General features: G+C 37.3%; 2 protein-coding genes across 2 annotated transcripts; both read left to right on the forward strand.

The window, feature by feature from the left end:
• The first annotated feature begins 1728 nt into the window (after positions 1-1728).
• On the forward strand, positions 1729-2660 carry LOC130985224 (plasma membrane ATPase 4-like). Its single transcript, XM_057908063.1, has 2 exons — positions 1729-2046; positions 2125-2660. The coding sequence occupies exon 2, from the start codon at positions 2179-2181 to the stop codon at positions 2452-2454; it is 276 nt and encodes a 91-aa protein (XP_057764046.1). The 5' UTR covers positions 1729-2046; positions 2125-2178; the 3' UTR covers positions 2455-2660.
• Positions 2661-5911: 3251 nt separating this feature from the next.
• Positions 5912-12575, forward strand: LOC130985231 (phytyl ester synthase 1, chloroplastic-like). The gene is made up of 14 exons (XM_057908075.1): positions 5912-6713; positions 6878-6929; positions 7457-7512; positions 7648-7806; positions 7911-8015; positions 8778-8884; positions 9214-9335; positions 9797-9905; positions 10277-10407; positions 10562-10931; positions 11080-11193; positions 11677-11768; positions 11839-12154; positions 12293-12575. The coding sequence occupies exons 1-13, from the start codon at positions 6293-6295 to the stop codon at positions 12137-12139; spliced, it is 2139 nt and encodes a 712-aa protein (XP_057764058.1). The 5' UTR covers positions 5912-6292; the 3' UTR covers positions 12140-12154; positions 12293-12575.
• The last annotated feature ends 10813 nt before the right edge of the window (positions 12576-23388 follow it).

Here is a 23388-nt window from a genome sequence, read left to right on the forward strand (position 1 = left end):
TGAGAGTGGTGAAAAAGTGTTATAATTAATATTGAGAGTTGTGAAAAGTGAAAAGTAAGGGGATTATAAGTGGTGGGGTATAGTCCATAAATAGGTAGGAAGTTCTTTTGTGGACGTCCCAAAAAGGAAAGATAGGAAGTTCTTTCGTGGACGGAGGGAGTATAATTAATAATAAATAAATATATATATATATATATATATATATAATAATATTAACCTTACATATAATCTAAATTAATAAATTTTATTATTTATTTTTTCTAGATAAAAATTAGATTTACATGTCTGATAAGAAAAAAATTATAATCTATATACGATAAATTATTTTAATTGAATGTTAGTGATTAGATGTACATTTGTTATTAATTGAATCGGTGAAGATTTGCGGTTGATCCTCGGCGCTATTTATAGGTGGAGTTCTGAATAGTTTCGTTAGAGAAAAGGTCTTCAAAATTCCTGTCGTTGTAAGATGTTGTCACTTCATGGGCTGAGGTGGCAATCATTGCAAGCTCATTCAAACTTGAATTTAAATCGGAGTAGTCTTGGAGCTTGTTACTTCTGCAGCTTTACACGAAAAGAAGAACTTTGATCCTTGCAAGGACGGTTGTCAAATCCTTCGCATTTAATGCTCCGTACATAGCATTTAATGCTGCATGTCTGATACTCCTTGGTTCAGTCGAGAGTAGAAAGGTTGTTAGCGCTTTTACTTTACTTCAGTTCTACGATGACATGAATCATTTGAGTAATTTCTGACTGGTATTTGCATTCAGTCTTCAGTCAGGGAATGTCTCACGATGCTTTAGTTAGAATGACATCAGTTGCACTGTCTTTTGTTTATCACGGGGGCGCAGACGCCGACGCACACCGAGCACGAAAATTAAGGAGAAGGTGTAAATTTGTTAAAAGTGGTAGGGCCCCCACTTTTTGAAGGATTAAATTTTTTCATTTATGGAAACATGCCACTTATAATAGGACGGCTCAAAATGAAATATAGACCACTTTTAGTTGGATGGATGGAGTAATTAAAAGAGTGGATTTTTAAAATGGCCACTTTCATATTGTAAAATTAAAAAATGTCCACTAAGATAAAAATATTAAAAAATGGCCACTGTTACCAAAATACCCTTCCACATTAAAAATTAAAAAAATGTCCACTTTACATCACCCCTTTAAAAAATCCCGCAATTCACAACCAAAATTTTTTTGTTGTGAATTCACAGTGGTTGTGAATTGAGAATTCACAACCAGTATAATTCACAACCAGAATTTTTTGTTTGTGAATTCACAACTAGTCGAATTCACAGCCAAAATTTAATTCACAACCAGTCGAATTCACAACCAAAATTTAATTCACAACCACAATTTTTTGGTTGTGAATTCACAACCAGATTTATGTTGGTTGTGAATTCACAATCAGTCTCACAACCTGAATTTAATTCACAACTAAAATTTATTTTGGTTGTGAATTCAAGTAGTTGTGAATTTGGGGTTTTTAAAGTTTGAATTCACAATTAAAACTAGAATTTATTTTGGTTGTGAATTCAAGTTTTTGTTATAAATTCATAGATCTCGTTGTGAATTCAAGAATATTAAGTTGTGAATTCATCGAGCTGGTTGTGAATTCAAGAACATTTAAGTTGTGAATTCATAAATCTAGTTGTGAATTCAAGAACTTTAATCAATTGTCCAAAATCTCTTTATCTTTCAATCGATCTATACACTCTCAAAATATCAGTTAAATATATTAATTAATTATCATTACAATACAATCAAAATCATGAACTCCTAAATTTTGCCAACAACCAAAACAAACGAACATTTATGGGCAATAATTTCAAAGTTGGTATCTTAAAAATTCACTAAATCCGATAAAAAAAAATTAAATGTGAATTCATGAATATGAAGAAATTTAAACGTATATAACATGAGAAAGTTCCGATAGAGGAAGTGTTCGAGCAGCTGAAATGCGGCCGCGATGGGCTGAGCTCCACCGAAGGAGAAAACAGGGTTCTCATCTTCGGCCTCAACAAATTGGAAGAGAAGAAGGTCTCTCTCTCTCTCCTCTCTCTCTCTCATCATTTAGAATTAGAATTGTGATGTAATGGAAGTGATGAATCGATGCAGGAAAGCAAATTCCTGAAATTTCTAGGGTTTATGTGGAACCCTCTGTGATGGGTGATGGAAGCGGCGGCGCTGATGGCGATCGTCTTGGCGAACGGGCAGGGGAAGCCCCCGGACTGGCAGGATTTCATCGGAATCGTGTGCCTGCTGGTGATCAACTCCGCCATCAGTTTCTTCGAGGAGAACAACGCCGGCAACGCCGCGGCGGCGCTGATGGCGGCGGAGATGCAGATGAAGGCGGCGGCGGCATCGATGGTGATGAAGGCAGTGGAGATAGACAACGACGTCGATGGAGATGAAGGCGGTGGAGATAGACGGCAACGTCGATGGTGATCGGTGGAGAGAGAGAGAGAGAGAAGAGGAGAGGATGCGTGACTTGCGTGAGAGAGAGAGAGAGAGATGATGGACAGAGCGTGAGAGAGGGAGGCAGTGAGGGTGGGTGGCCATTTTTTTAGTTTTTATGTTAAGGGTAAAATTGTATTTTTACATAAAATCTGGCCAAATTTTAAAGTTTTTATGTTAGTGGACAAATTTTAATTTTATAATATGAAAGTGGCCATATTTATATATTAACTCTAATTAAAACTCTAATTGATTATGATTATTAATTAATAATAACAATTATCTAATTGTTAATTGCAGCCATTAACCAAAGTTTCTCTAATTATTTAGAATTTTAATTTTTATGTAATTTATAAATTCAATAAATTTAATAATAACTTTTGAAATATTCTAATATTTAAAATAAAAATACTAATATAGATTAATTGTCAACTATGCTAAGGAATTTGGTCTCAAACGGTGAGTGTGATTGATTAATCCACAAGAAAAGAAGTGTGTCGATCCAAAAATTTGGACACTTCGATTAGAGTAAATATATAAAACTATTCACTTTCATATTGTAAAGATAAAAATTGTCCACTAAGATAAAAATAATAAAAACTGTCCACTTTTTGATTGAAAAGACAAAAATACCCCTCCCCTAAAAATAAAAATTTCTCTCAATCGTCGGATACTCTCTCTCTCTCCCTTCTTCTCCCTCTCTCTCTCTCTCTCTCTCTCTCTCTAAATCTGTGGATTCTCTCTCTCTTTCTTTCATCTCTCTTTTCTCTCTCAGCTCTCTGCCGCCCCGTCGCCGCCCTCTGATTCTCGGCGAGCAGCGGTTACAAGGCTGCCACCACCGCGATTCTGGGTCGCTTGAGGCCGAGCAGTCCATCGCCGAAAAAAATGGCCTCTCTTACCAATCTCGCCCCCCTCTGCTCCAGCCGACAGCAGCAGTCAGCCGGACCGCCGCCTTCCTCCTCTTCTGATTCTTTGAACGGCAGCCACAGCCAACCGGACCGCCGCCGTCAATAGCAGCAGCAGCTCTGCTGACTCCTCTCCGAACGACAGTAGCACCACCCATCTCTTTCTCTCTTGACCGACGGACAGCAGGAGTCACAGGCCGCCTCCACCGCCGCCGCCGGTCCTCCCCCTCCTTATGCCGCCCTCATAAAACCAGCCGGAGCCCTCCCCCTCCCCAGACTCACGCGCACACATACAGCCCCAAGTTTGTGTTTTTTTCCAGTTCTTTAATAACATTATTAGAAATGTAGAAAGCAAACATATTATGCAAGATGATGTATCTCTATAGTTGTAGCGAAGATAATAGTGATGTGTTGATGTTGCTGTGTTGGTGACATTTGGTTATGCGAAAAATGGCTTCTTGATTTAATGTTAGGAATGTTTCAACAGATCAAGATCTGTAACAGTGATGGAGAGAGCAAACCTTAAGAAGGTTTCTACTATTTGTGTCCGTAGGAATTGGATTCCAAGTCTGGAATTCTGCAGAAATTCTGCTATGATGGGATTTTGATGCTAATTTGCAGAAGTCTGAATTGTGATTATTGATTTTGTCATGTCTGTGTATGGCTTCGTTTAGAGGATGGAGATCATGAGTTGATGATTGAGCTTTTATTTATGGAGATTTATGGAGATTGTGTGGAGATTGTGTGAATGATTTTCGTTCTAAGATCTGTTGAGATTGTTCGGAGATTGAATGTTGAGATTGTTGATTCGAAGGAATTGTTGTATTTTAATTGTAGATTGAATTGATTCGAATAATATTTTTGTTGTATTTTGATTGTTGATTTAGAGGAATTGATGTATTTTGATGGTAGATTGAGTTGTTGTATTTTAGTTGTTGTACAACAATTTGATTGAGCTGTATAATTATTTTTTTAATGTTCTTAAATTCACAACCAAATTTATGAATTCACAGCTGCTTAATGTTTTTGAATTCACGATCACATTTATGAATTCACAACTTAATATTCTTGAATTCACAATCAGATCTATTAATTCACAACTAAAATTCGAATTCACAATCAAAATAAATTCTAGTTTTAGTTGTGAATTCAAACTTTAAAAACACAAATTCACAACTACTTGAATTCACAACCAAAATAAATTCTAGTTGTGAATTAAATTCAGGTTGTGAATTCACAACCAACATAAATCTGGTTGTGAATTAAATTTTGGTTGTGAATTCGTTTGTTGTGAATTCACAACCAAAAAATTCTAGTTGTGAATTCGACTGATTGTGAATTAAATTTTGGCTGTGAATTCGACTAGTTGTGAATTCACAAACAAAAAATTCTGGTTGTGAATTCGACTAGTTGTGAATTCTCAATTCACAACCAGTGTGAATTCACAACCAAAAAATTTTGGTTGTGAATTGCGGGATTTTTTAAAGGGGTGATGTAAAGTGGACATTTTTTTAATTTTTAATGTGAAGGGTATTTTGGTAACAGTGGACATTTTTTAAGTTTTTTATTTTAGTGGTCATTTTTTGTCTTTACAATATGAAAGTGGCCATTTTAAAAATCCACTCCTTCGATTATATGTTTCTTTAATAAATTAATAACAATATATGTGTTTCTTTAATAAATTAATAATATGAGTGCATCATTTTTCTATAACATTTGCATTAATTATAATAGTAATATAATACTCTCTCGTCCATAAAGAGTGTATGCTTTTGTCCATCCACAAAGAATGTGTGTTTTCTTTTTTTAGAAATTACTTCTTATATTTTAAACTTCATTCATGACAATATTTACAAAATACTCACTTCTTACTTTTATATTTTGATGGTTCAACCTCTAAATACTATCATTTGTGGGACCTTTTCAATATTAAAATCACATTTTCCAATCATTTTATTAAAACTTATGCCCTTCACTTTAAAAAAAAAACAACAATTCTAATATAGATTAATTGTTAACTATGCTCACAGAATGTGATCTCAAACGGTGCGTGTGATCGATCCTCAACAAGAAAAAGTGTATTGATTCAAAAATTTCGACATTTCGATTTATGTATTACGTAATAATCTGTAAAAAAAACATAAATAAAATTACTAATATAGATTGATTGGCAAGTATGCTCATATAATGTGGCTTCAAATAGTGAGTGTGATTGATCCTCAAGAAAAGAAATGTATTGAGTTGAAAATTTCGAGATTTCGACATATGTATTACGTAGTAAATTAATAATGCGTGTATCCTTTTGTTTTTGCACAATTTGTTTTAATTATAAAATGAAATAAATAGTAAAAAATAGTACTAATATAGATTAATTGTCAAGTATGCTGAGGCGAAATGGTCTCAAACGATGAGTGTGATACTGATGAAATATATCAATCCAAAATTTGGACATAAGTAATAAATTAATACACATGCTTGTGTCCATTTTCGGCAAAAATTGCTTTAATTATGAGGAAATCCACTTTATCTCATTTATTTAGAACGGAATAATATGTGGAGATGGTGCCATTATGATTCTCAAAGCGTCCCCCTGATTCCATTTCTGGCTTAAACGCTTGCAAACTTTCCGAGTTGCTTTTGTCGTTTTTTGTTCTTCAATGGAAGTAATCGCGACTGGCCATGTGAATTCTCATTCTAGTGTTGGTTTCTTGGTTGTTTATAGTGACACGAAACTCACACACCCGCAGACTAAATTTTGTGTGGCCTCTATTTCTTTCTTGTCTCTTCTCATTTTCTCTTTTTCTTCCTCTGTTGTAATTTTCCTAGATTTTAGGATATATAAATGAGTTCCTAGCGGGAGGGCCCTTTTCTATGTGCTTCATTTTGAGATAGTTTCTCAAGTCTTTGAGAATCTTGCAGCTTCCATGGCTTCAACTGTGAAGAGTTTTTCTCTATCACCACCTCATTTTGCTTCGAATTTAGAGAGAAGGGCTCATTCTAGATACTCAGTCAGGTGTTTATCTAGTAAGGATTCCACTGCTGCATTATCTTTTGATTCTGTGAAAGTTAATGGTGCAGCGAGTGGAGTGTCCTCTGCTGTGAAGGAGGAGAGAGAGAAGGTTGATCATGTGAGCTCAGTTGTTGAGGGAAAGAGGAGAGAGAAGGAGTCTCAGGAGGTAAAGTTGGAAGCATTGTGGGATGATGGATATGGGACTGAAACTGTGCGAGATTATCTTGATTATGCCGGAGATATAATCAAGCCGGACGGTGGGCCGGTGCGGTGGTTCACCCCAATCTCATGTGGCCCTCATTTGAGAGGCTCACCTGTGTTATTTTTCTTGTCTGGTAAACCATTGATTCTTTAATGCTGTTCATTAATTTCTGATGCATTTGAAATCATGAGGTTGGAGAAAGTGACTCTCTTTTTTATAGGCATGTGTAAAGTTGATTGTTGTTCTTCTACTTGAAAAGTATAGTATTAAAGTTCTCTCTTTTTTTTTTTAATGCAGGACTAGATGGTCTAGGACTTGGCCTTATCCTGCACCACAAATCTCTTGGGAAGTAAGTAGGGAGCGTTTGCTTTTGAGGATTAGCCTAAATACATAAAATTAATATAGGCTAATGTATTGTTTACTAAGATGGATTGGAACTTTGGGATATCCCAAGACCCTCCATAATTTCTATCATTTGAGCTAATTTTCCTTTATTTATATCCCATTCAAAGGGTTAGATTGGAGAAATCCTAGTAATGTGGATAAAAATACTCAATCATGTATCTTGTCGCTCATAAAAGTATATTCCCCGTAAGAGTTTTGGTAAATACTTTCCAATCAAATGCAACTTGCTCTGCCTTCGGTGTGGAAAGAGAGTATATGAGTTCATTTGACGTTCAATTTTCACGATCTTTACGTTGAAGAATTGTTGTTCTTTCTTCTAGTATTCTTATACATCTATTCCATGCAAGAAAGCCTATCGTGATTGGAAAATGGAATGCTTTATGAATAAAAACATATGTGCTAGCAGTATGTATCTCGCTCCTTTAGTTTGTCATAGGCATTCATTATAATGGTTCTTTTCTTTGGTCTCAGGGTCTTTGATGTTCGGTGCATGCATATCCCGGTGCAAGACCGAACCCCGTTTGAAGGTATCCATTCTTATGAAATTGTCTTCAAAGTTAAACTATATATTATTCTACAATTTATTGCTCTATCATGCTTTCTATGAGCTGAAAATTTTCTTGGTTTCATATGAGTGACACTATCATATTCTTAAATTTTAGAGTTGGTAGTGTGGGTTGAAGGATCTTTGAGAGCCGAACACTCTTCATGTCCTAATAAGCCCATCTATCTGGTTGGAGATTCCTTCGGTGGGTGCTTGGCTCTTGCAGTTGCAGCACGAAATCCTGATATTGATCTTGTAGTGATACTAGCGAATCCAGGTTTGTTTCAGAAACATGCCGAGTAACTTATTCTAATTATTACAGATATATCGTTTGACAACTTTGGCTGGCAGGGAAGTTTAACTGATTATTCATTTTTTCAGCAACTTCGTTTGGCAGGTCACAGCTGCAGCCTTTTCTACCTTTGTTGGAAGCATTGCCTAATGAACTTCATAATGCAGTTCCTTATCTCCTAAGCTTTGTTATGGGTATATACTCAGTGCTTTTTGATATCTTTACTCTATTGGAATGAGTAGTTGATTCAAGGCAGCTTATTAAGTTTATCTGCCATAGTCATAAATATTATGCCATTGCCATCTAAACATTAATGATCTGAATTTCTGGAGACGATTCCATGTGATTTAGCTGCTGTGATATGTTTCTAGAAATTGTTGTTAGGATCTAGTCTCCTGGCAATAATTCCATCTGCAAGATATGTCAAGTCTCTGCGGTTTTTGTTGATAACAGCATTTTATCCATTATAACACGAGAACATTGTTATTTCTGTCACTCTGTTTCTGTTGCTCCTTTTTCCTGTGGTCTTGTTTTTCTTGAAGAACAGGGATGCATATATCTGTATTTGATTCCATAAATCCATCTCATTTGCTCCTTTACCAGAACTTTAAATTAAGAGTAGATATGAATAATTCTTAGGTGCATGGAGTTTTCTAGTTGCAACGCTGCATACATATTTTGGATATTTCTTTCAGACATCCTATCTAGCATTCTAGCATCTCATCATGAATGATCACTACATGGAAGATCCTTTTTTGTATGCACCTCATTTAGGGATTTTAAGTGTGCAATGCAGCAATAATAGACCTCTGATCTCCATCTTGGGGACAAGCTTTTGTCTGGAAACAAAGATTTTTCTCAACTTTATTTAAGCTACAAGTATGTGATCTGAGTGGATAGGGCTTTTTGGCCACTTGATTTTCTCAATTGTAAACATTCTACCTTTCCGAAACCAGGTGATCCAGTGAAGCTGGCTACGGTGAATATTGATAAAGCGAGCCCTCCTACCCAATATTTTGAACAGTTAGCGAACAACCTTACTGCTTTGCTGCCACGTCTTTCTGTAAGGACATTTTCGTTGCTCTTGCTTGATCTTATCTGCACTTATTTATTCATAAGTTATTACTAAGAAAAGGAGATTGTGATTTGGTTTTAGCTTTTCATAACCTGCCTATAAAAGAATGGCAGAAGAAACAAATGAAGCAAAAAGATGCTCAACAATGGAACCTTTTATATCACATGTAATTGCACAAATGTTATGGAGCAACACACACACACACACACATATATATATATATAGGGGAGCGCTCCAATGAGACCCTTATTTTTCGTGAGAGAGAGAGAGAATGGATTCAGTGAGAATACTAACTATTTTCACTGAAATATGGATAGGGCTTGGCTAATATCCTACCAAAAGAAGCGCTGCTTTGGAAACTGAAGCTGTTGAAAGCTGGTGCTGCTTATGCTAATTCTCGTCTTCATGCCATTAAAGCTGAAGTACTTATTCTTGCTAGGTTCCTTCTCTATCTTTCTCTATGGTTCAATATTATAATTTGTATAAAAAAGGATACAATAGAAAGGCAATCTTCTTCTTCTTCTTCTTGCGAAAGACAATAGGAAGGTGGCAAGTGATGGGAGACTATAGTGGTACGGGTAATGGGAAACAGATTCATTAAGGATAAAACCTATGAATGATTGACTCTCTGAACCTTTGTTCTCGTAAATTAGTTTTGCTATTTCATTTTTTTTTTTGGGAGGCAAGAAACCATTATTGTATAGGGAATTATCACATATATTGACCATTGAATCTGATCTAGCTGTTTCATATCCTAAAGCTTAACTAATTTTTCAATTGTGTACTTTATATTGTTAAGATCTGTCTACGTTATATTAATTGTGTTTTGTTCTTGTCGCACGGTGGGATAAGAGAGTTATAATTTGGATTTGTTATATTAATGATGGTCATGCATCTCAGTGGCAAGGATAACATGCTTCCCAGTAGAGATGAAGCTTGGAGGCTCTCAAAGTCACTGAAAAATTGCAACATACGATACTTCAAAGACAATGGGCATACCATATTAATGGTAGGCGAGGATATTATCCTGGTTTCTTCAGAGATGTTCAAGAATGTTGGGATAACATGTTAGGCATTTCCTTGCTTTTGAAAATGCTGGGACTGTTTTGCTTCACACGAGTTAGTTCCTCAAATTTTGTACTATATTTCATGGTCCTATTGTCCTCGCATTGAAGTGGACTGTGGTGCCAATATTGGTTTTGGTTTCTCCATTTGTTATGTTTAGAGGATCGATCTAGATGCCTAGACTAAGGAAATTATATTTCTTGACTAAGGATGTGAAACCATTGCCACATAACTGGAGCGTTTTGAAACACCATTTCATTTTTTGCCACTGTCTACTTCTTACATATTGAACCATATCAAATTTTATTTTTGCAGGAGGATGGTATTAATTTATTGACTATTATCAAAGCTACTAGCACATATCGTCGGTCCAGAAGCCGTGATTATGTGATGGATTTTGTACCTCCTAGTATATCCGAGTTCAAGTTAGCAATCGAGGGGAATGGGTAAATTACCAACGCAATTCTTTATCCTTGTATTTTTTCAGAGTGAATTCTTTGCCTAAGAACTTCACCGAGAAGATTGAGTCGTGCATATTTCATATTCTTTTATATGTGAACTCTTACTAATGAGATTGCCTGTGATCGAATACAAATACAGATTCCTTCGGAATTTTGGAGGTCCGGTATTCTTCTCGACTATGGAAGATGGGAAGACAGTGAGAGGCCTAGCTGGAGTCCCGGAGGAAGGTCCAGTCTTGTTAGTTGGTTATCACATGCTTATGGGTTTAGAACTCTCACCACTAGTCGAACAATTTCTGCAAGAGAAGAAGATCTTGGTTCGTGGTATCGCACATCCGACTTTGTTTTCGCATCTTGTTGAAAATGGAAGTAAGGAGTTTTCATTTTACGACTATATAAGATTATATGGCGCACTACCTGTGAGCGCGAACAATCTTTTCAAGCTGTTCAAAACGAAATCTCATGTGCTGTTGTATCCTGGTGGTGCTCGAGAGGCTCTGCACAAGAAGGTTCGTATGTATGCATTCTGTTTCATATTTTTCTTCATCTCATGAAGCTAGAAAGATGATCAGAAACATGTTTGTAACAGTCTCAATATGGAACTTTGATGATTAGGAATAAATTATTTGAACTAAATGGAAGTGTCTGTGTGATCAGGGTGAAGAGTATAAATTGTTCTGGCCCGAACAGCCAGAATTCGTGAGGATGGCTGCAAGATTTGAAGCCACAATCGTACCTTTTGGAGTAGTCGGAGAGGACGACCTTACTGAGGTATTGTTGTACCTCTGTTTATGATAAAAATATATTAGTAAACAAACTTGCCTATTAATGATGATGGAGATCGCCTCTATGCTTTTGTCCATTGAACAGTCCCAAGTCTTTCAGTTGCACTATTATAATTTTTAACCTAATTGTATGCACAATTTTCAAATCTAATTTTCTAACCCAATAAATATCGTGGATTTTTGCTCAAATAAACTTAATGATGAGGGGAAATGGGGTTATCCACATCACCAGTACGAGTAAAAAAGCCATGTGTGATTCCAGTTCCGAGCTCCACATTTTGGCACCGGAAAGTTTACCTCGGGCTAGATTTGAAAAATTGTTCAATATAGCATGTATATTTTTGTAAATAGTTATTTATTAGGTTAGATTCTAAATATCGTCTCTTAGTTTTGTAGTTATATGCTTATGTATAAACTTGACTATTGACTCCTTACGATTATCATCAGCCTTACATTTTATTATTGGCAGTTAGTCCTGGACTATGATGACCTGATGAAAATCCCATTTTTGAGTGACCTAATACTAAGCAATGACGAGAAGGGCCAAGAATTTAACATAAGGTATATATATCCACCTTATGCTGAGCTTGCTGTTGTAACATGTGCTGAGAGTCTAAGGCCATCGCTGTAGGGCTGGAATGAGTGGTGAGGTTGCGAATCAAAACCTGTATTTTCCGGGACTCTTACCGAAGATTCCTGGCCGGCTGTACTACCTATTTGGGAAGCCAATTCAGACCAAGGGGAAGAAGGAGATGCTGAAGGACAGAGAAAAAGCGCGAGAACTCTACCTGGAGATCAAATCTGAAGTTGAGACGAGCATGTCGTACCTGCTCAAGAAGAGAGAGCAGGATCCATACAGGAGTATCGTTGATAGGACCATGTATCGAGCCTTTCGTGCTCCCATGGATCAGGTCCCGACTTTTGAACCATAGATGACTGGTTCCAAGGTAACTAACTGATCATGAGTTATATCTACATCGACTCTTGCTTTTTCTCGAGGTTTGATCGTGGTGTTGTCGTATTCTTTTGGTGAAACTCGTGTCCGCCGATGCTGGATCATAGTCTACATTGTCTTCGTTTTGCAGGGAAAAGGGCTTTGAGACTAGAATGGCATGAGGAGTTCATGTTGTACGGGTATAAAAGAAGGTGAAGCTGTTGAAGATGCATAATTGGTTTGTTATGTTCAAAATAGTGTATATTCATTACAATTCTATAATAGCAAATAGTAATTTTTTACCAGTTATATTTATTATAATTTATTAGTAAAATGTGGTTGATTTTTTATACAAGAACCACCCTTCCCTCTGAACATTGGGGTCAGTGGTGGAGTGATATTCTTGAAATCAAAGATATCAAGTTCAAAATTCACCAATACTATCATTTAGGTCGAATGGTTTGCAAGCTATTTTGCACTATATCAGCATGTTCCTGATATTTTATAGATTTTGGGTAAAATAAAAAATAAAGATCTCATTCACTGCATTGAACACTTGAACTTTCAGCAAATTTTTGAAAAAAATGCTCGTTGACGGTTGATAGAGTGAAGACGGAATCTTCTTTATAATAGGATTAAGCCTTAACCTATGTGGCATATCTAGAATCTCACCATTTCAAAATTTACCATATATAATCTTCATCATTTATTAATTAATTAACTAATACATTCCATATAAAGATTCATTAATCTTAATAAATATAATTAATTATAAATGTATATTTCTTTATAATAGGATTAAGCCTTAACCTATGTGGCATATCTAGAATCTCACCATTCCATATAAAGATTCATTAATCTTAATAAATATAATTAATTATAAATGTATATATATAATAATATTATTAACTTTACATGATTTTAATTAAATGTTAGTTATTAGATCATTAGATGTATATTTGTTATTAATTTTATATTTCTCAAAAGCATATATATTATATGTATATGTTGCAATATATTATACTGTATGAATTTATATATATATATATATATATATATATATATATATATAATATTTATCTTCTTAATTTTCAATAAAATCAATTTTAAATTGAGTTTGAATTGAGACTGCACGTGTATGTAAATTATAAATGGGTTCGGTCATTGATTTACATGGTTGAATAATAAGGCACAAATTCTATAACCTGATTACTTTAAAACAAAATCTTATTTTATGTCTATCAAAATAATTAAAATTTTATTTTTATTTTTTATAAAATATATCCGTACATTTTATTTGTATAGGGAAGAAAAATATATTTTTCATATCTAAAAACTTTATTTGTTTCAGTTTCGTCAATAATAATAATAATAATAATAATAATAATAATAATAATAATAATAATAATAATAATAATAATAATAATAATAATAATAATAATAATAATAATAATAATAATAATAATAATAATAATAATAATAATAATAATAATAATAATAATAATAATAATAATAGATAGATAGATAGATAGATAGATAGATAGATAGATAGATAAATTATGAAATTAGTAATGCATAAATGAAGAATTTAGATAAAGAGCAATTTATTTTTTAATAATCTTCCAAATTATTGTGAATTGTAAATTTATGTTTCTTCGAAAAACTTTGAAAAACTCTCTCTGCTCGAAAAAGTCATGCTCTGAACAGTTACTGATCCACCCTTTATCGGGGGTTCGCCGGACCGGCGTTAGATCAGAAATCATCGCCTGAATATAACTCGTTCATCCTCGCCGTGCGCCGCGCCCGCGCCTTCCCCGCGGGGCCGAGCGCTTCGCCGATCGCCGCGGAGAACGACGGTCCCCGAGCTCCGACTGAGATCCTTAGATTCGTAAAAGGACGCCGCTGTTTCGCATCACCCGAGCAACATCACAGCTCTAGAGCTCAGCACGACCAATCCTCTTGAGCTGCTTCAGCCACCGCCTTCTTCAGCAGTGTTGCAGAAGGGTCCGGCTCACTCACCGAGCAACCCACAAGCTCCAGTCAGCAGGGTCAGCTTCTGCACGACGTCCCTTGCAGCAGATGCACCAGCAGCTTCAGATTGCCTGCAGGACGGCGTCTCTCTACGACACATCGATCTGAACGGCAAGTTTTGCTCTTGATGAGAGGTTAGTGAATCTTAGTTCTCGATTGAGTGTTTTCTTCGGTATCAGTTCGAGCACCTTTGAAAGGCAGATTTTTGCACGGTGGTGATTCTTTTTCTTCTTTTCATACGATTTGTTTCTTTGATTTTCCGTCATTTGCTTTTATCGCCAACTCCATAATCAATTCACAAGGAAAAATAGCATATTAGATTGGGGCTGGTTTTGGAGCGAATGTATCCACTGTGCACATAAAGTGTTCGACGATTTGTGTCAGAGAAATCCATGGATTCAGATTTTCCTCCGATCTCAAACAACTTTGTCAGGCCTTTGCCTGCTTCTTCCGGTAAGAACCAAACTCGGCCCTCGGAGGTTCCCTCGAGTTCCACTCTCAAACCCGCTTCTGAGAACAACAAGAGTCATTCCGAGGCTCTTGTCAACTCGACGCGGCATGGAATATCTAGCCATAGCGCTGAGACGAAAAGGAACAAACTCTCTTTTGCGCGAACGGTCCAGCGATCAAATCCTAAACCAGCAGATGTTTTCGCCCAGGACTTCAACGCTCTTCACCCGGTTAACATTGGCAACAAATCTATTCTTCGGATTCCAGAAGCCCTGTATCAAAGTAAACTCAAGGAGTTTGAGTTCGCTGTTCACGCCAGGCTTTTGCTGAATAAGGGAGACGCCCCCAGATTTGCTTCTGACATTAAACAAGAACTCATGGCTTTATGGAAAACCTCGGATGCGATCCGTGTGGTGCCACTTGGGAAAGGTTTCTTTTCGATTATTTTCGCGAATGAATCTGAGCTTGCTACGGCAAAATATAGGGTTACTTGGAAATTGAGCAAAGGTATTATTCGAATCAGGGAATGGGTTCCGGATTTTGACCCATACAAAGAATCATCTGCTCTCTCCCAAGTCTGGCTGAGAATCTATTATCTTCCTCACGAATACTGGCATCCGGAAGTGATAATCGGCATCGCCAGATATGTCGGTCTTCCTATTAAACTTGATGGTTTTGCGTATTCTGGGCAAGTGGGTCACTTTGCTCGTGTTCTTGTCGACATGGATGTCTCTAAGCCTATTCCCGAAACTCTCACGGTGGATAAGGGGACGCGCTCGTTCGAGGTTGAATTCGTTTATGAAAATTTGCCGCATTTTTGTGGCTTTTGCAATCTTGCAGGTCATAACATTGCTCAATGCCGCCGCAAGAAACAGCAGGACAACAACACTTACATCACGAATCCTACAAGCTCGGATCAACCTTCTCTCAAAACAAAAACTATGGGGAAAGAATGGAGGGAAAATAAAGAGATTCCTATAGGTAATTCTTTCGATGCTCTATCTCAAGAGCCTTCTGGAGATGCGGACGTCAACCAGGAGCCTGTAATTGAGAATGAGAGGACTACTATTATCAGCGCTTCGGAACATTTTAATCACACTACCACTGAGCAGTTTCGTCAGACAGATGTTGCACAGAATTTGCCCCAGACTAAAGAAGGTTTGTCCGGACCTGATTTGCTTGCAGCTGCGTGCAGACCCGTTCCTGATTCGAACACCGTACCACATATAATACCCGAAGATGAAATTAATAACAAGAGCACTGAGACAGATACTTTTGCTGATAAGGAGGTGGCCTTGGGAAACATGATGAAAGTGCAGATTTTAGAAACAACATTTACTCAAAATCAAAGGGAAGATAATGCTAGTGAAAGGCCAGAACAAGAGACTACCTGTCGAACAGATGGTGCCATTAGTCGTACTACAAATGACATGATTGAAGCCGTGCCAATCAAACGAGGGCGGGGTAGACCGCCCAAGCAAACTGTCGAACAGTTGGTGCGAACGGCTACTCCGACTATCAAAGATCGTCTACGACAAAACCAGGCCGCTCCTATTGGGGAGCAGGTAGGACAACTTCAGGGGACCACCACGGAATTTAACTCTTTGGTTAAGGAAGCGGTGGATAAAGGCGTCCAAATTTCAGAGTTCCTTATCTATCAAACTTCTTCTGATGCTGGTAAAAGTATGGACACCGCTTCTTCACGCAAATGGGGTGATTTAGTGGATGATGATTATGATCCTCAGGAGGAGGACGAAAATATCGACCTTTCTCAATGAATATTCTCTCTTGGAATATTCGTGGTATGACGGACACAGCACGTCATTTGCTTCACGATTACTGTCATGTTCATCATCCTATTATTCTCGGCATTATTGAACCTAAGACTAACTTTCTTCATATTCCGACCTCATTCTGGAAATCTATCAATTTGACTCCTTTCCATCAAAATGATCGCACCCCTCATGCTTCCAACATCTGGATTCTCATCGCCACCGGGGTTACCTGCTCGTTGATTATGTCCACGGAGCAGATGGTTATTTTTGACATCTTGTTTTCTAGCTATTCTTTCAGAGTGGCTATTGTTCACGGGAGTTGTAATTATATCACTCGCAGGATTCTTTGGGATGATATCTCTTCTTGTATGGTCCCTCAAATGGTGATTCTTGGAGACTTTAACGCTGTGCTTGGAGCTCATGAGCGGCGTGGACGCCGGCTTCCCAGTCGTGTTTCCACTAGAGATTTTCAAGCTTTCATTGATCGTCATACTCTCATTCAAGCTCCCACCTCTGGGCCTTTTTTTACTTGGACGGACAGGCGTAAATTTCCTATGACTACTGAGTCTGTGCTGGACCGCACTCTTTTCTCCGAGGATTTTGCTGCGCAATGGCACTCTTCTGAGAGCCTGGTTTTGCCTCGTCTAGGCTCTGACCATGCTCCTATTTTGCTTAAATGTTCCACTCCTACCAATACCTCTGGCGCTCGTCCTTTTCGTTTCCTCAACATGTGGAGTTCTCACTCTGATTTTATCCCAATGGTTCAACGTTCTTGGGCCCCTGTTGTTGATTCGAACTGCCCCATGGTGCGTATGATGCACAAGTTGAAACGTTTGAGGAAGGACCTTAAAATTTGGAATAAATCCACTTTTGGAAACTTCAACACTTCGCTTGAGGAGCTCTATAATAAGCTCTCTTCTCTTCAGGCACACATCGATAATGCTGGCTATTCTGAGGCGCTCTTTGATCAAGAAGTTGAGCTTGAAGCATCTATCTCGGTCATGCTCTCTCGGAAAGAGGACCTGCTTCGCCAGAAAAGTAGAATTCGATGGCTCCAGGATGGAGATCGAAATACTCAGTTTTATCATAACATGGTGAAAATGAAGCGCGCTAGCCATACCATCAAGCATCTTGAGATTAACGACGTCCTGGTTGAAAATCATTACACTTTGGCTTCTCATGTGGAAAACTTTTATAAATCTCTTTTTGCGGCGGATTCAAATCCTGGGGCCGATCTTTCGTGGATTACTAATTATATCACCAGTAGCCTCACTTTGGACCAGAAGTCGGCTTTGGTTACTTGTCCGACTTCCACGGAGATCAAAGCGGTGGTCTTTGCTATGAACAAAGATAGCGCTCCCGGCCCGGATGGCTTTGGAGGTACTTTTTATCGTTCCGCCTGGGACATTATTGAGCATGATTTCACTTCCGCCATCAGAAGATTCTTCACTCATCATTATCTCCCTTCGGGTCTCAATTCCAATACTCTCAGCCTTCTTCCCAAAAAAGTTGATGCCAAGGTTTTATCTGATTATCGGCCCATCGTTCTAGGCAATTTCTTTTTCAAAGTTATTGCCAAGATTCTGGCGATCCGACTAAATGCTGTTGCTGCCACCATCGTCTCCAACAATCAGTTTGGCTTTATTTTGGGACGTTCTATTCATGAATGTATCACTCTTGCCTCGGAAGGGGCGAACTGCATGGAGAGGTCTTTTCACGGAAAAAACATGGCTCTTAAAGTCGACATTCATAAGGCCTTTGATACGCTTAGATGGGATTTTCTTCTGTTCGTACTCCAAGAGTTCGGCTTCCCCAATATTTTCTGCTCTTGGATCAAAACTTTTCTCAGCTCGGCTCGCATCTCTATTCGGTTCAATGGTGCTCTCTATGGCTATTTCGAATGCGGCAGGGGGGTAAGACAAGGAGATCCCTTGTCTCCCATTCTTTTTGCCTTGGCGGAAGATGTTATTAGCCGTATTTTTCTGGATGCTGCTAATCGGGGTTTAATCGCCGGCATGCGTTTCTCGAGATCTTTGAGTTTCCCTTCTCATTTGCTTTACGCTGACGATATCCTCCTGTTCTGTCAGGCCTCAAAGCGCAACTGCATTATGATTGACTCAATTCTTCAGCTATATGCCACGGTCTCTGGTCAATACTGCAACAAGCAGAAGTCTACTCTTTACTTCGGGAAAGGGGTGTCTCCTGGGCGACGTTCTCGGCTTCAACGGACTTTGGACTTCAACATTGGGTCCATGCCTTTCACATACTTGGGAGTGCCTATTTTCTCGGGTCGACCTTCTTCGGCTAAGCTTCGACCTATCTATGATCGGATTCTAACCCATTTCCCTAGGTGGCAAGGTGGTCAACTCTCTATGGCAGGCAGGCTCTGCTTAGTTTCTTCTGTTATCAACAGTGCTGCGGTACATAGCATGCTTGTTTATAAATGGCCAGCGAAACTTCTGCATGCCCTTGACAGAGCTTGTAAAGCATTCATCTGGACCGGAAGTACTCTGAAGAAACCTTCTTTTTCTGTGAGTTGGAACAGAGCTCGTGCTCTGAAGGAACATGGCGGCATTGGAGTCAAATCTTTCTCTGACATCAATAATAGTTTCATGTTTCGGCTGGGTTGGCATATTATGAACATGAACAGCTTCGGATATCGGCTGCTTCGTCAGAAATATCTCACTCAGACCATGGATTGGGCTTCCCAATGGGCGAGTTCGTCGATTTGGACTGGTGTGAGAAGGACGATTCGGGAGATTGTTTCGAATACCTTCTGCACGATTGGCACTGGAGATACGATTTATTTTTGGAGAGATAATTGGCTCGGGTATCGGCTGATCGACAAAATTCAAATTCCGGATTTCATGACACCATATTACTCTCAGAAAATTTCAGACTACTACTTTGATAATAAATGACACCTCACTTCTAGTTTTATTCAGTCTTTCCCGCGCATTTCTCTAGACATCATATCTACCCCCATTCCTGGATTGGCGGACGACAGATCCTGGGTACACTCGGGTTTCGGGAACATTACAGCTGCTTCGGCCTTTGCTCACATTCGACCACATTTCCCTAAGGTTGACTGGGGCTCCTGGATTTGGGCCCCTTTTATCCCCGCTAGGCGATCTCTCTTTGTCTGGCGCACTATTGTTGGCAAGCTTCCTACCTTTGATATGAATCGCCTCTTTGGTATTCAGGGGCCTAACCGCTGCACTTTATGCTCGGCAGCGGAAGAGACGATGGATCACATTCTGTTGAACTGTCCCTTCTCGGCTTCTATTTGGGCGGATGTCTTTCGTTGGTTTTTGATTGAGCAACCTTTGCCGTTGGACGTGGGCAGCATGATTCGCTTCTCTATCCACCAGAAGAACAGCAAACAAGTTGGCAATTTGTGGAAAGCTGGGGTGGTCTCTCTCCTCTGGAGTCTCTGGTCTCACCGCAACAACGTCATTCACAAAAATTTAGCACCTTCGCGCCATTTGATTCTCAAGCAGGTTCGGGTTTTTCTTTCTGAAGCTGCCAACAATTTTGTCCTTGGTACTATGGCCAACTCGGTTTCTGATCTTCTCATTCTTAAGAATATCTCCATCGCTGGACAACCCAGGAAGCCTTTCTCCTATATTTACGTTGCTTGGCACCTTCCACCGCCGTCTTGGATTAAAATTAATACTGATGGTTCGGTTCGTGAAGGGAGGATTCATGCGGGGGGCGTATTTAGGAATGCCTTCAATGACGTTCTTGGTTGTTATCATTTCTCAGGCGGCCAGGGGGTCGCGTTCGAAGCTGAGCTCTTAGCTATTATTATTGCGATTGAATCTGTGCATCGTGCCAAATGGGAGAGAGTTTGGTTTGAGTCGGATTCTTCTTACGTGGTTCAGCTCCTTCAGTCGCTCTCTCAAACGGTTCCTTGGAGATTCAAGCCTCGGTGGCAGCTCGCTCTCTCCAAACTCCATACTTTCACATGGCGCATTTCTCACATTTTTCGTGAGGGCAACAGATCTGCGGATTTTTTGGCTTCTCAAGCTAGGGAAGAGGGTTTTTGGCCTCATGCCATTGATGGTTTAAATGATTTTGTCAAAGAGGATGTTTCTATTCCATATTTTACTCGCTTCGCTTAATTTTTTTGGGTTTTTTTTCTCTTCGTTCTGGATCGGTTTTGAGCCGGGAGGCCTAAGGGTAATGGTTCGGCCGGAATCCTTGAGACCTCCTAACTCAGCTCTGTCAACCTTGGTCCTTGACGAGTACTCTTTTTCCTCTTCTGTTATGAGGTTTTAACGAGGCTCGGCCCTTAGTCTGCAACTTTGTGCTTTCAAGGGTTTTCGGTTTTCCGTTGTTGTTTCTTTTTTTCTTTTTAATAAAATCTTATTTCAGCAGAAGAATTTAGATAAAGAACAATAGAGGATATGATGTTAAAATACATTAAAAATCTTTAATTATGTATTAAATTTATAATAATCTCAATCGAGTGAAGAATTCATATAAATCACCTCATTTCACATTGATTTTTTATTTTTTTTTTATAAGGTTTCACTAAAATAAAACTTGTACAAGAAGAAGCTCTTGCTCTCCAAATTAAAAATCTATATTTAATTGGCGGAATGATTGAGACTAATACAATTTGAATTGCTCCAAGCGAGATGATTCTCGAAACCCAATTAAATGATGATACTCACAAGTTAAATTTGTTATTTCAAACTCCAAACAAGATGATTCTTGGAACTTAATTATAATAATAATGCATAAAAGTTTGTCAAGATTTTTTCAAGTTCCATACAAAATGATGCTTACAAGTTAGTTATGATATTAGAAGCTCCAAATCATACAATCTCACAAGTCAAATTTGATTTTTAAACCTCCACATAGTGATGTTAAAAAAATTAAAGCATAAAAGTTTATTTTTTGTATTTTAAGGTCTAGATGAGATGATGCTCAAAAGTCTGGTGTTCAAACATTAGATGTCGTCTTTCGGGCTTTAGATGATATGATCCTATAGGGTGGTTCAGACGAGATGATGCTCAGATGAAATAAAATCTTCAATATTGACATTTTTCTAAAATATTAGTATTAAATAAAAATTTATATAAAAAGAATTTTTATTATTCTAACAAAAGGTTAACATTTAATTGAGGAATATGATTCAGATTAATATAATTTCAACTATATTATCTTAAATTAAATAAATTTAAAAATAATTATTTATACAAAAATAATACTCTCCCGTCCCCCAACATTATGCATGGAAGTTTGTAGTAATGATAGTGGAGAAAGGGTTCTACAAGTGAGAGTATTGTTAAATAGATTATGAGTAAATAGTGTAAGTTAAGGGTAAAATTGTAAAAATTATATGTGAGGTAGTGTCTAAAAATAGGGTATGCATAATTTTGGAGGTCGTACAAAAAAAAAAAAAGATATGCATAATTTTAGAGGACGAAAGGAGTATCATATAATTTAAATAATAATTTAAAATGATTTCCCGTCGAATTTCGACGGGTTACGCACTAGTAATGAGAATAAGAACTGCGAGTCTGCGATTGAATGATAATCCTCAAAGAGGCCACGGAGTGAAACTCTGTCACAGCGTAAACGCTAACAATAATAATATTCTGGATGCCCTAATTTACTGAGAAGAAGGAAATAAATACTACTTAATTCATACTAAGGGCCCATGCATAAGGCATAAAGCCCGTACAACCCAAAAAAAAATAAAAACTGAATAAATAAAATATTCCTGCTATGCTGCTGTCTTCTTAAAGCGGCTCCGGGTATCCACCTTTAATCCATCCGGCGCTGCTCCATCAACGGTAAGTGATCTATGAGAGCTTTAATTTTTTTTAAACGGATCAAATTTGTACGAGACTTAACTAGTCGAGCCTAAGCGAGGAGTAATATACTCTTTTCGTCTCGAAAGAGTGGCACACATTTTTTTCAGGCACAAGTGTATTGTGAATGTTGAAAGGGGCTCATATTATTTATTGTGAGTGGAAAATGAAAAATGTGCACATTTCTTATGGAACGAACGAAAATTGATCATAGTTTCACTAGTGTTTTGAATGTTTTATCAAGTTGTAAAATGGAGTTATATTAATTGTGTAGTGAAAAAACGATGAACTATATGGGTTAAAAAAAGCTATAGTGTAGAAGTGCGGTATTGTATGTATTAGCAAGACACATACTCCATTTTATGTGTAATAATGAATAGTTTTTGCTCATTTACGTATAATACTAGTTATTATTGTGTACAATAAATGAGATTGATGACATTTGACTTTCTAGCTAACTTTTTTATATTAGGTAAGTCCTTTATTTAAGTTATGCAATAATTTTTACTCATTTACGTGTAATATTAATAATTATTATTATGCATAATAGGTGGGATTAATGACATTTGACTTTCTATATTCAATATGTAAAAACTCATTTTATAGAGTATTATAGCTGATTTTTTTTATATATTAATATAGTCTTTTATTTAAGCATTTTCTAAGAAGCTAATTTACATAAATATTGAGATTTTGCTCATTTATATATGACCTTAGTAATTATTATTTAAATAGAAAGTAATTAATATAGATAGTAATTCCATTCTTGAAGCTCAATTTCGTACAAAAGTGCATGTGGATATTAATTTATTAAATAATGCATGCACATTGATAGAATTCCACAAGAATGCACTTTTTTTTTATCATTTTTATTATTTTATACGTCACATATATATACATATATGTATATATATTATTTTTAGACATTATCTTAACACAAACCTTTTATTTTTTACCCCTACTATATCAACTTATTCATAACTTACTACATATGCTCACCACAAACTCTTTATATATATATATATATATAGAGGGACGCTAAAATAAAAACCAATCTTAGTCTATAAAATAAGAACCATTCTTATCCATCGATTTTTATTGATTAAACGTTCAGATCTTGTCCTCCTTTTGGAGATATAATCAACGCACAATCTTGTATAAGGATA

The sequence above is a fragment of the Salvia miltiorrhiza genome, chromosome 1, assembly GCF_028751815.1.
Source record: "Salvia miltiorrhiza cultivar Shanhuang (shh) chromosome 1, IMPLAD_Smil_shh, whole genome shotgun sequence".
NCBI classification, from domain to species: domain Eukaryota; kingdom Viridiplantae; phylum Streptophyta; class Magnoliopsida; order Lamiales; family Lamiaceae; genus Salvia; species Salvia miltiorrhiza.

Coding starts and splice junctions, on each gene's coding strand:
- LOC130985231 (XM_057908075.1), top strand. CDS start 6,293: ATGGCTTCAACTGTGAAGAGTTTTTCTCTATCACCACCTCATTTTGCT. Junction 8,885..9,213: donor CTTTGCTGCCACGTCTTTCT/GTAAGGACATTT, acceptor AAATATGGATAG/GGCTTGGCTAATATCCTACC. Junction 11,769..11,838: donor GGCCAAGAATTTAACATAAG/GTATATATATCC, acceptor CCATCGCTGTAG/GGCTGGAATGAGTGGTGAGG.
- LOC130985224 (XM_057908063.1), top strand. CDS start 2,179: ATGGAAGCGGCGGCGCTGATGGCGATCGTCTTGGCGAACGGGCAGGGG.